The 12,213-nt window shown below is 43.3% G+C and overlaps 1 protein-coding gene across 3 annotated transcripts in view; it reads right to left on the bottom strand.

Annotated features, from left to right (window-relative positions):
* RAB11FIP4 (RAB11 family interacting protein 4) overlaps window positions 1–12,213 on the bottom strand; it is a 128,156-nt gene that overhangs the window by 79,626 nt on the left and 36,317 nt on the right. For all 3 annotated transcript variants that reach the window (XM_076353992.1, XM_076353994.1, XM_076353993.1), the window contains exon 2: window positions 3,281–3,368. In XM_076353992.1, coding sequence (XP_076210107.1) covers window positions 3,281–3,368 — 88 coding nt within the window. The remainder of the gene's footprint in view (window positions 1–3,280; window positions 3,369–12,213) is intronic.

Below are 12,213 nucleotides of genomic sequence, written 5' to 3'. Positions count from 1 at the left end.
AGTCTCTAAGCAGTGCCACTTCTTAGACTATACTGGCTTTGACACAGCTGCTAGATAAGAGGGTACAGGTGTTATTTCATGGCAATTGCTCTCCAGACTGATGCAGTTATTAGAAATAAAGCCATGCAGTGAGCAGACAGAGAGGGCAGCTTCAGCAGGAATAAAACCTTCATATTCTGGCATTCTGATGAAATTGCTGCAAAGCTTTAAATTTGATGGCAAGCCTGTCCCTGGCTCTGGCAGGGACTAATTGCGTGGGGAAAGCAGCCTAGACAGCAGGGGCTCAGCACAGATGCTGAGGCAAAGTCCTTTAATCCACAAAGGACCAGCAAAAAGAAGCAAAGCTTTCCATAAATAGAAAGCACCCTGCCTGTCCAGTATTCCACCCCAGGGACACAGTGGGAATGAGATCCTCCCACGCACTTCTCCCCTCTAGCATAGATATCTCTGCTTGAAAAAGTCCTCTCCATCACTTCCAAAGGTCCCTGCTGTTAATGAGACTCCTCAGCACATCCTTCCCCACAGTTCCTGCTACTCAGCAGCTGAAGATTAATTGCCCTTTCCACCTGATAGTCCCAGCAGCTGCTGTGGAGGTACATGACTCATATGTCATGAGGTTTATCCAGCTCAGAAGCACTAAGGAGGAGGCAAGGCTTGATGTCCACTTGTAAAGGAACACAACACTTTTCATTTGTACCATGCAAGAGTGAACAATGCCCTGGTTTATGGAGGAGAGAGGCCAAGCTGCAGATTTTAGATCCAGGGTTTGGGGTTTCTCCTTGCAGTGAGAGCTGCTACCAACCAGTTACAGAGCAGACATTGAACACTCCGATGTTTGGGATTTTTTCAGGTTCCAACATTTAGTTTTTTGCTAAGATCCATACCTGGATCTGAAATGCTCAAATCGATGTCATCAGAGGTCAATTCTTTACCACTGAGATTTGAATCTGTTGTGCTAGATGCTTCAAACCTCATGCTTTAAACAAATTCAAGGCACTGAACTACCAAAAAACCACTGTATCGCCTCTGTGCAGCAAAAAATTTCTTCAGCATACTATAAAGGCAAGCATATATGAGACAAATTAATCTGAAGTCTCATAAATAAGAAATACGGCAAGGCATTAGGATAGTAAAGCTTGAATTTAAACATTTGGCTTCCAGTGCTAAGAATAACACGGCTTCATACTCCATTACTGAAAAACACGCTGGATTTATAGTAGGATCTCATTTTGCTCTATTAATCTGATTGCCCCAAGCAATTGCAATAGGCTGAGATGTCAAAGAATCATATTTATAATCTGTTGCTGCCAAGACAAATAGCTTTTGTTTGATAACAAGCCTCCTGCTACCCCTGGGATGTGGCTGCACTGAAAAGTGAGAGGTAACAGCATGGTGGAGGCTTTCCCTTCTGAAAGGTAGACATACCCTTTCTGAACTTTAATATGACCAAGTTCATTTTTAAGAAAAGTATGGCTGGTAGCTAAAGACCAATAAAACTTCCATGCTGTGAGGTGAGCAATAGAACCAGCTTTTCTAAAGAGATGCTGTGAAAGCTTGCATAACAATGTCTTATCAGAAATAGATGCAACTGCTCCTGCGATTATACTCGCTTGGCACTGACACTGTGTAAGTGTTGACAATGTTAATGATGTGCTAAGAGAGCTCTAGGTGATGCTGCAGAATTGGATGATTTCTCTGTATCTGTTCACATATACATACCAATATACATCAAGCATATGATTTGCACCCTACCTATAATATGCTTCACATAAGGGCTTTAAGCTATCCATAAACTTGGAGTACAAGGTATTCCAGAGAGCCTGATTCAGTCACGTCTTTGCAGGACTAGATCTTAGGATATGAATACATGGATCAGTTCCCACAAGATGAGCAAGGATGAAAACTCCCAAGGCATCATCACTCTCCAGTAACTGTCAATATGCACATGCTGTCCCTCACAGTAAAGGAAATGTAGCTGCCCACTGCTTCACTGAGGGTACTGCCCACTGTGGACAAGGGCACAGTTATTACAGAAGAGATGTTCTTCTGGGTCACATCTATCCCTTCCTGATCATATTTTGTGCATTTGTGCACATCTTTAGACTGCGAATTACAGAGGACTACCAGATGATTTACAGAGCTTGTGTCTTATTTAACCCAGAACCCAGTTCGCTACAGCATTTCCTGGACAAGGAAAACCTCTAGTATAGACTTTAATGTCTATACACTAATGTATTAACTTTCCTTCTGGGCTTTCTATTGCCTTCTCTTCAAACACACCAGTATCACCTTGGAAGGTGTCTCCATGAACATGGACTGAGAGCAGCTTCTCGCTGTAATTTTACATAATTATACACTGTCCTCAGCTGCCATAAACTTTAATTAAAATTGCTGCGGTGTTACATTCTTGCATCATTATGGCTTTGTAATAATCTCATCGTAGCAGACTCTCCAGGGGCTTCTCCTGGAACCACACTATGATCGCTGTGACATTCACCTCGTCCCTGAAGTGAAGCCTCTGGGCTGTGACAGCACTCTGGCACTTTACTAAGGACATACTACGTGTCCAGAAAAGGACGGGCTGGATTATTTTGCTATGGGAAGCTAGAAAACTAATCAGCAGCAAAACAGCTAAAGTCTCTCTTCACTGTTTGCTTCGTTGCCCTTTGGCTAAGCTATAAAGCATAATAATGTCTGTGTCTTCTGTCAAGGACTGTGTTTCCTTGCAAAAGACATGGTTTGATCTACCTGGTCTCTATCTTCCGGGCTTGCATGGCCAACCTGTAATTCCAATACATGTCCCCAAGTACTTTGAAAACATGAATTAACTATACCTTGCAGATACCTCAAGAAGAGTATAATCATCTTAAATTTCCTAGTAGAGAAACTGAAGCCCAAGGGCTCTCTAACTTCCCTAGGTAAATCAACAGCAGAACCAGATGAGAACCTGGAAGTATCAGACTTTGGCACTGCCTGCTAACCACAAAGCTACTCTTTATTCTGCTACATTTGTCTTTAAACCACATCACATTTGTTCTGAAAAACTAACAGTAAACCAATACACAAGCACCTGTGGATGTAGGAACTCTAGCATTGCTCACCATTGATACATGAGATGCACAAAAAGGAAAAATATACTGGTTCTATTCCCAGAGTTGCCCTACTGTCACTACAAATAACCACAGTCAAAAGAGAGGATGTCTTTGATCGTTACATTTTCTGCAACCAGAGAAACATTAGTGGAACTGAAGTGGATTATTTTTAAGAAATATGCACATACCTTTGATAGCAAAAACTCCATGACAGAAGTCCTTAAAATTGATTCTTCCCAAATCATTTGGGTCCAAGTACTTTGCCAGTTTTTCCACCTAAAAGAAAAGATCATAAAATATGTGTTGAGCTTGGTGCATCATCTGTTGCTCAGTTGATCTGTATCTTCTACAGAAGACCCCAGGTGGAGGAATACCTGTAATGTTCACTTGAATCAGCCAAGAAATCGTTTTGCAAGGAGAAATCATGTCTTATAGTTGGATTATCTGGTGCTGAGTAAGGCATGTGCTCTGACCAAAACTTCTGCAGCTGCGACACATTAATACTCTCCTATGTGGATCTCAAGAGCTTGATAAGGGGTGAATCTGTTACCCAGCCTCTTGTCTTAGAGCAGGGTGGTAATAGAATCTCCATCCCTAGGAGCCCTTGCTGTGTATGCAGCTCATAGGAACTTAAAACTTTAGTGATCTCCATCCCTCTTATCAAAAGTTATTGGGGAAGGAGAAAGGACAGACAAAGATGTGCACAGCCCATAGTAGCCTCATTCCCTGAAGAATCCAGACTATAGGAGAGAAAACTCATTGGGCACTTGGGATCAAACGAAACTTTCTTGCCACAGCAGAGAATACAAGTTTTGTATAGGAAAACAGAAGTATATTAACAGCACAAAAAAATTTATGTGATAAGACAGAGAACGGTTCTGTTCAGTACACTATGCAAACAAGCACTTAATGCTTATAATCTCAGCTTCACAGTTTAGCCTTTCTGATCACTACTCACCATAAAATGAGATTACACTGAATTTAAACACAGCCACCAAACTGGCATTTGCCCCAAAGAAGGTCTGGCAGATTTTTCAGGAGTGTTTTGGGAAGAGGGAGAAAAGCAGTCTAGACAGGAGAGGCTGTTGTGTGTTGTGCTGTCTAGAATAAAAGAATAGAGAAATAAGTAGCTGAAGAAGAATAAGGAGAGAGGCAGAACAGTCCAGGGAGGTGGGCACAGCGCTGGGACACCCCAGCTGCCTGTTCTCCTCTCTGTGATAAATATGCTGCATGACATTATATAAGTCCCCTCGTGTCCCTGTGCCTCTGCCTGTTGTACCTAGCAGGTACCCTCACTGAGGCAGAGGCGGCTCGTAAGCAAGCTCACAGTCAGCTGCAGCACAACTCTGACCTTGATCTGGGCCCTCCAGACACCCTGGAATATAAACAAGATCAGCGTAGGAGGCAAAGACAGCAGGCACGTAGGATGCTGCACAGTCCTGGTGACTACAATGTGAGCTCAGATATGCCAGTCTGAGCAGCAACAAAAGCCCAGCTGGAAAGATATGCAGCGAATGAATCCAGATGACCCAGTTTCTCAATTTTCTGGTGTTTTCTTTTTTTTTTTTAACACGCTAGCAAAACCCTAGCAGTTTCTTAAAGCCCTGCAGATAATACACTAATGTGTGCGCATGACACTTCTTCCTTCAGATTCTCTCAGTGCTTATAAATTCTCTCTATGCCAATAAATGCCATGATCAGACGAAGGCCTCATTTAGAACAAGCAAATCTGGATGAGAAAATGACAAAATTTTTACTCACATGCAAAATTCTATGTTGAATGAGAAAGGAACAATTTGATCCTGACATTGAATCCTTTCCACTCTCCTTTTCTTAGGGGGGAAAAAAAAAATCAGCTCATGTAGGCAGGGCAAATAAGGAGCTGTACGACGAGTTCAGAGCCCATAACAAGTTAGAAATCTTCTTAAAACCTTCTTATTGCAGAAGGCTTCAACAACTCAAGTCCTGCCAGCCGGGCAGCAGAACCCATCTGTCAGCTATCATGCGATTCATGATCAAATTCCTACATCTGGTATCACAAGCGATTACTGTAGCCCCACTAATTTATAGCAGCAGAAGACATGTTTCTGTTCCCAAAACATAGCCACTTCACCAGAAACTGCAGTGTGCGTTTAATGCATACCAGACTAGCTGGAAATCCTTACTGAAACCAATTCAGTAGAGACACGCTTGATATGGGAAAGCTGGGTCAGTGTTATCCCTGCTCACCTTCACAAACAACATAGATGTTATACAAAGATGAAGTGGTGGCAGAAATTCCTTTCTTAAAACTGTTTTTGGGTGCATTCAAAACAGTATAATCAAACAGGCCATTGAGGCTCGGAGCAGCAAGATTTTACAGCTGAAAATCTTCCTGACCACTGTAGTAGCTTAATTACGTGGCAGATGTGTCAGCTGCTGTAACTCAACCTGGCTCCAGAGGCTTTGAAGATGACTTTGGTGTGGCCGCTAGCTGAGGATCTGTCCCCTCATGGATACAGCAACAAAATCTAATCAGACACCAGTCTTCCAGGTTACAAGATCAGCTTGTAACTCTCTTTGACAAATGGCAAGCTCCCATCATTGTAATGTAAGTAAATACTACGCTTGCAGGTTTTCTTTAGAGAATCCTGTTTCCTGTAGGTCTCTTGCTAAGAGGCAACAAAGTGTGTTTTAGGTTTTAATGTACAGATTCTTGCAGCCAGCTGGGAAGCCTCTACACTATTTAATATTGTGCTATAACACAGTAGTGTCACTGGGTGTTTCCAGTGAATCTGGCACATTAAGTTTATTTCTCAAAGTTGATCCAATAATTTCAGTCTACCAGTTGCTCAGCCATATACAATTACATTTTTTTTAATCAAATTAAATAAGAAGTTATATGCCTGGGTGTGTGTATTATGGAAGAAAGAGAATACATTCACATTTAGGTCTAAACAATGTCTTAACAGTAAATGAAATTATCACCTGAGCAAAGTGCTTCAGGCTCCAGTTTCCCCTAAATCTAATTTTGCAGGTTTTCAATTAGATTTTATAGTGCAAATAACTGACATCAGTGCAGGAGATGATGAAGAATTTACAGAACAGCCTGATGGAATTTATGCCACTAGTGCTCACATCTTCAGCCAGTTCTAATCAACACAGCTCCCAGCACAGGTCAGGAGCTACAAGGATTTTGATCAACTGGGACTACATTTAGGTGGATACTTGCATAGAGTTTGTGCATTAATATACACGTGTTGTACATAAATCCCTGCATATTTGCACAGTTTTGAGCCTGTAGTGCACTTGATCGTACATTTTTACCAGTAGCTTTCTGGGATAAGGCAAGAAGCTCTTCCTAGTTAATTTCAGACTGAAGGCATTACTTAAAATTAAGCTCAATTTCAAGCTGTGGCCAAATAAACTATGCCATCACAGCTACCCCTAAATCTTCTCTGCTGTCTATACTGCGTCAACCATCCTACTGCTTCACTTTGTAGAGAAATAATGTCCTATCCTTCTCCTTCTCAGAAAGGGTTGGCTCCCAGCAATTAATCAGAAGTTGTAACGCTTATTTATTGCCTTGGGAAATGTTAAGGGCTTGTCAGCCTAACTGCCAGGCTGCATGACATCGAACCCTTTTTTGCAGTCAGCAACCCCCTGGGCTTACAACTACGGTAGTCTACTAGCAAAAGAGGAAGAAGCAGCAGCCTTTCAGCCCCATTAATGGAATGGGCAATGCAGCCCGTTTTTGCACATGTGGAATATGCAAGCTGCACCAGTCCTGGGCACTGTCAGATTACTGAGCCCCCTGCATCTCTAGGCAGTGCTGGGCTCTGCCTCCTCTGCTGATCCCATTGCAAGGGACACAGGACTGCAAAACGAACTGCTGCCAAAATTCAGTGCTGAAACGACCACATGATTGTTGTGATACCTACAGGCAGCATAGAGAACATACCATGTGCTCCAGAGCTTAACATCATAAGCCATCACAACGAGCTAGAGATGGTGTTTTGAGCTGGGGACAAACACTTTTTTCTGTATTGCTGCACAGAGCAGTCCCCCACCATGTGGGACAGCACAGACAAGGTCTGGATTGCAAACTAGTTCTTCATCATAGGAAGAAGGCAAGGACAGAAAATATTAGCTGCAGGCTCAATAATCTAGCCAGTTCTTTTGGCAGCTGCAAGGGTCTCTCTAAGGAACCCTTCAGTAGACATCCAATAGTCTCAGAAAGAAGACATAAATCATTTTTGCTTTGGGAAACAACTGGAGAAAACCAAACCCTCTGTCTCTATTGTTTAACTTGCTTGGGTGATGATCCTTTCAATGCAAACATATTTCTCCACTGCAGTAACAGGTCACTTCAGCCAAAGCATTAGCCTCCTCTCTGTTGGGTTTCTCAGCTATATGGACTGTGCTGCAAAGACATGTTTGCCCCCTGCTGCTTTCTTGACACATAAAAGTAGGCTAGGAACACTTTAAAGAGTCTCTACAATGACAATAAAGGGACAAGGTTCAATGTGAAGAAACAATTTTGAAATCAAAACTGACCAAGGCAGAGATGCATATTAATGAGCAGGAATTAGCAGTACAAAGCCGTGGACAATAAAGCGAGGCAGAATATTCTTCCACCAGAGAGCCTCTGGTTCAAAACGTAAGTTCTGGATGCAACACAGAGGTGAACGGCTGAGGCTTTGTGACACACACTTTATAGGTAAGCAGGCTGGCTCAGGTCAGGAACCAGGAAGGGCTGGATTCTCAGCTCTAAGGCTATGAGTAAATGATTTGCAACCCAGCTCTATATAGAGACTGAACACAGCGAACAGAGTCTTGGTAGAAAATCTGCGATACTAAACCCTACCCAGGAAAGAAGTGAGAGCAGTAACTGAGTCAAAAGGCTTAACACTTAGAGACCTAGGCTGCTGCAGAACCATCTGCTGGCTGCCAGAATCGATAACACGGCTGAGTCCAGCCACAGGAGGAGAGCAGAGGTGAAATCCTGGTGTCAGCAAAGCCAAGGCAGAAACCCACAGTCAGCCCAGGGGTTGCTCAAAAATTTACTTGCAAGGGTTTTAAATCCAGCATGCACTGGGCTATTTTTGTGCCTGTAGATACAGTTAGCTGTGCTGTCCTTTGCTCATTTCCTTCAATGGGGGTTTCACTTGGTGCCTTGCCACACAACCCTGAAGTCTAAAGTTTTCAGAAGACCTAGTGTTTGTACTGAATTCAAAGTGTCCTAAAAATTACAATGGAAGGAGGGCATTTTTCTTTGAACTCCATCTAGTCATTTTGTTTTAACTCTTACAAGAGGAGTGAAGCAGGCAGAGGCAGTGAGCTTGCTGAAATATTATAACCTTTTTGATTTTGGTGCCATCTGGGTATGAAGAAAAGATTTTAATTTTGGCAAAGTCACTCAACTCAGCAATTAGGAAATGCGTTTCCTCAGTTTCTTCAGCCCAAAGTTTCTTGCTATGTTAGCTAGAGGCACCCCTAACTATGTTGGGAGCAGCTTTGTATTTACTGCAGAAGAGGACTTTCCATTTCCCACCTCTGTTCCAGTGAAGGTGTGAAAGGTCCCTCCTATCACCTATGTCCACACGAGAGCACCAGATATGGGGACAGACCCAGCCTTCACTGCAGAAAGGAAATCCAGACTGCCTTGTAAAGAGTCCTCTGTAGCCATACTGCCTGGGACAAAATTCACATCTAAATTGAAGCACCCGCCATCCTGCCAAGGATGCGAAACAGGAACCTGTGACTAACTCAGACACTGCTCAAAACAGAGCAAGGAGCCAGTCACAGGCATATACCAAGGTGTGCAGGGGAGTGAAGTCACTGCAATCTGCTGCTCTAACTAGAGGCAAGGGGAACGTTTGTTAGCCTTTGCTCAAGCTAATTCCCTTCTCAGCATTACTAAGTACGCCTGCCGTCCCAGGACTCACATTACCTCGGAGTATGACCACACGCTCTACATGACCAGGCATCTGAATGACTGTTAAGAGAAGGGAAAGGGTTTTTGTAGCAGAGGGAGTGGAGGAAGAGGAGAGAAGAGGACAGGTCACTGACAAACCTCAGAAGAGATTTATTGAAACTGATCTTTTCTTGTGAGTGAGTTCAATACAGGGGCATCTCCCAGCCAAGGAACCCTCTCAGGACTCCTGGCCAGCTCTTGTACTGATGCTGCCAAAACAGCTAGGTATTTTTCTCCAGCAAAGATTTTCTGACTGGAACTGAATCCTGCTTCCATTTCCAGGCAAGAAGAAACTCAGACCTCTACTGACCTCACTTAATTTTCTTCAAAAACTGACCAGCACAGAAAAGATTTTGTTAACCCAAAGAAAATCTGTTAGATTTAGATGTAACTGAGTTCTGAGGGACCCCACACTGGCTCCATCCACCGAAATCTTACAGCAGGATCCAAGTCACAGCCAGAAGATGCCATTTGAAATAAACAACTCGTCTCAGCAGTTCGCCTTCATACTGCAGGAATCTGTGAGCACGTCTCACCCTGAAGTGCAAGCAGGGAACATCTGGGAGCTGTGAGAATGGCAAGACAAGCACTTGCAGGAAAGGTCAGGCTGTATTGCGGCAGCGACATTTGGGCAGGATCTCCTGAAGCAGGAGCATTTGTGAGAAACCTCAAAAAACAGCAAAAGGAGATTAAATATGTAAATGCTGCAGGGTGGAATTAGAGACGTTCCCACATGATTTATACAGGGAGCAGCAGAACTGCGCTCACCCTGATTTTAACAGACTGGCCTTTTCTGCATCTGGGGAAGGGGCCTAAGTTTACACCTTCACAGTATGAAATGCAGCGGCAGGACTTGCGCCAGCTGAGCAGTGCCAGGCAATGCGGCCACCACGTCTGCTGAAACCCACCCCCGGCTCTTTAACCAGCCCCCAGGTTCAGGCCTTTTTAGAATCCATGTGGTCCGGGATGTTAGAGCTCTTCAGTCAGGGTTCTCTTCAGTAAGCCACCCTCACTGTTGCACAGGGCTGTTTGTTTTGTCCTCAGTCCCAGTCTAGGGCCTTGAGTAACAAAGCATAAGGGACCCTTGCTGCTGTGACTCAGTAATTGCTTGCCACTCAAAAATTGCCACCCTCCTCTCCCCCAGCCTGCTCTCCCTTTGCTCTGCAGGTCCTGGTCCTCCACTACTTCACTCTGCAGCTGGCCACAGCCATCTAGACACCAGCAATTTTTCACCTTGCCTCCTTACAGACAACACTAGATATAGGCTTTGCTGTTTCCTTGCTTATATAAACCTCCTAAATGATGAATCTGGCTATTAATTAGTTCCCTCTAAAGGGCTACTACTAAAAACAACCTGCCATATCAGAGATACGCAGGCTAACGGGTGCTCAAGAGACCCATTAGTGCGGAATACCAGTGTCTCTGTTAGGATTTGGTAGGATAGGTCCTTCCCTGAAGCTATTTGGTGTTTGCATCCACAGACTGGAAGTAAATACAAAACCATGATGATGAAATTTGCAGATGACAGGCTGATAAATAACAACAATGCAGACAGTCTCAGACTCCTCTGGACAGCTTCATAAGTGAAGCCTATACAGACAGAATAAGTTGTAAGCACCGCCAGGCAAGGTCACAAAACAGAAAAGAATACAAAAGAGAAGGAAAAGGAGTAATACATCTACAGAGAGCAGGACTGTCTTTTGATGAGCTGGGAGCAAGAGGAGGGAAATTATTTTACATTGTGTTGGAGAAACCAATACTAACACAGTTGTGGTACCCACTTTCATAAGAGATGCTGAAACCCAGACAGGTTGCAGAGAACTGACATAACATTCAAGTGCTGTGGAAACCCCTTATGCAACCAAACTTAAAGAGGGTTTTCTCTGTTTAACTTGGCAAAAGGGAGACCAAGTGGTGATTTGTTACTAGGTGTAAAGACTTCTGCAGGCAGGAAATTGCAGGTTCTAAAGGACTCTCTAGTCTAGCAAGAGGAAAGACATAAAGAACCATTAGCTGCAAATAAAAACTGAACAAACTCAAATTAAAAACAAGGCACAATTTATCAGCGTGGTTGTTTACCCATGAGAACTATAAAACGGAACTGGTCTGGAACTATAAAAAGGAACTGGACTCCCTCATCTGAGGCCTTTTGAGAAAACAATGAGATATACCTGAAAGATTTACCTAGCCTAGAGTAAGTGGCTTAAAAGCTGTGCTGTCACCATTTCAGGACATCACACTAGATGACCTGATACTCTCCCTGAACCTGACCCTAAAGCACACGAAGGACCATGTTCCTAGTCACACGTGCAAGGTATAGAAGGCCAGCATTTAGGAATCACGAGTCCAACAAACAGCCTGCCCTCACCATTCAGTTCTGGCAGACTGTGTATCGTAAATAATTCATACCACTGCAAACAGCATCACGAATTTCCATCAGCTGCTGTCTGATCCCAAAACATGCAGGAACATACATCATTGCTGGAAACAATGGCTTTGAATTTGCTTTGAATTTTGATTCCAAGCATCAGTCATTGCCCCTTGGTACTTTATCAACAGGCTTCAAGCCTGAAAGTTGGCTTGTCTGTAAGTTTTCTGTAAACAGAAATTATTGTTTCCGTTTCTGCTTTAACTGGGGACACCTGATTTACCACCTAGAAGGCAGATTTTGGGACTGTATCATAAATGACATATGCAAATTTGTGAAATAGTCTTGGCCTTGACTTTGAGCAAATTCCTAAATCTGTCAAATCCATAATCTACTAATGGCTCCAATGCAAAAAATCTGACTAAATTCAAGGTAGTCCACTCACTGGCTTTCCTGGGTTTAGCATCAACACATGGAATTGCGTCTTCTTCCAAATATGAACTGTGTCCATGGGGCCTTGGTCCAATGGGAGAAAAATATCCACCAGTTACCCAGATGGAGGAAACATCCATGATGTGGCATTTTGCCGAGTGTGTGAAATGTATCAGTGAATTATAAAGCCACAGAAAGAAAGAGGTGGTTTCAGAGGTATTGCAGGTGGTTGAGTGCATTCAAAGGAAAAAGGGAAGCTTCTAGTGTTCATGTGTTATTAATGCCCTGCGTAAGCATTACCTTGACTCAGGTGGGCGACAGATGGGGAATGCAATTGAACTACTGAAACAGGAATGGCAGAGCAC

Source organism: Aptenodytes patagonicus, chromosome 16 (assembly GCF_965638725.1).
Source record: "Aptenodytes patagonicus chromosome 16, bAptPat1.pri.cur, whole genome shotgun sequence".
NCBI classification, from domain to species: domain Eukaryota; kingdom Metazoa; phylum Chordata; class Aves; order Sphenisciformes; family Spheniscidae; genus Aptenodytes; species Aptenodytes patagonicus.
Note: the sequence above shows the minus strand (reverse complement) of the source record. Positions and strands in the feature narration are given on the sequence as shown.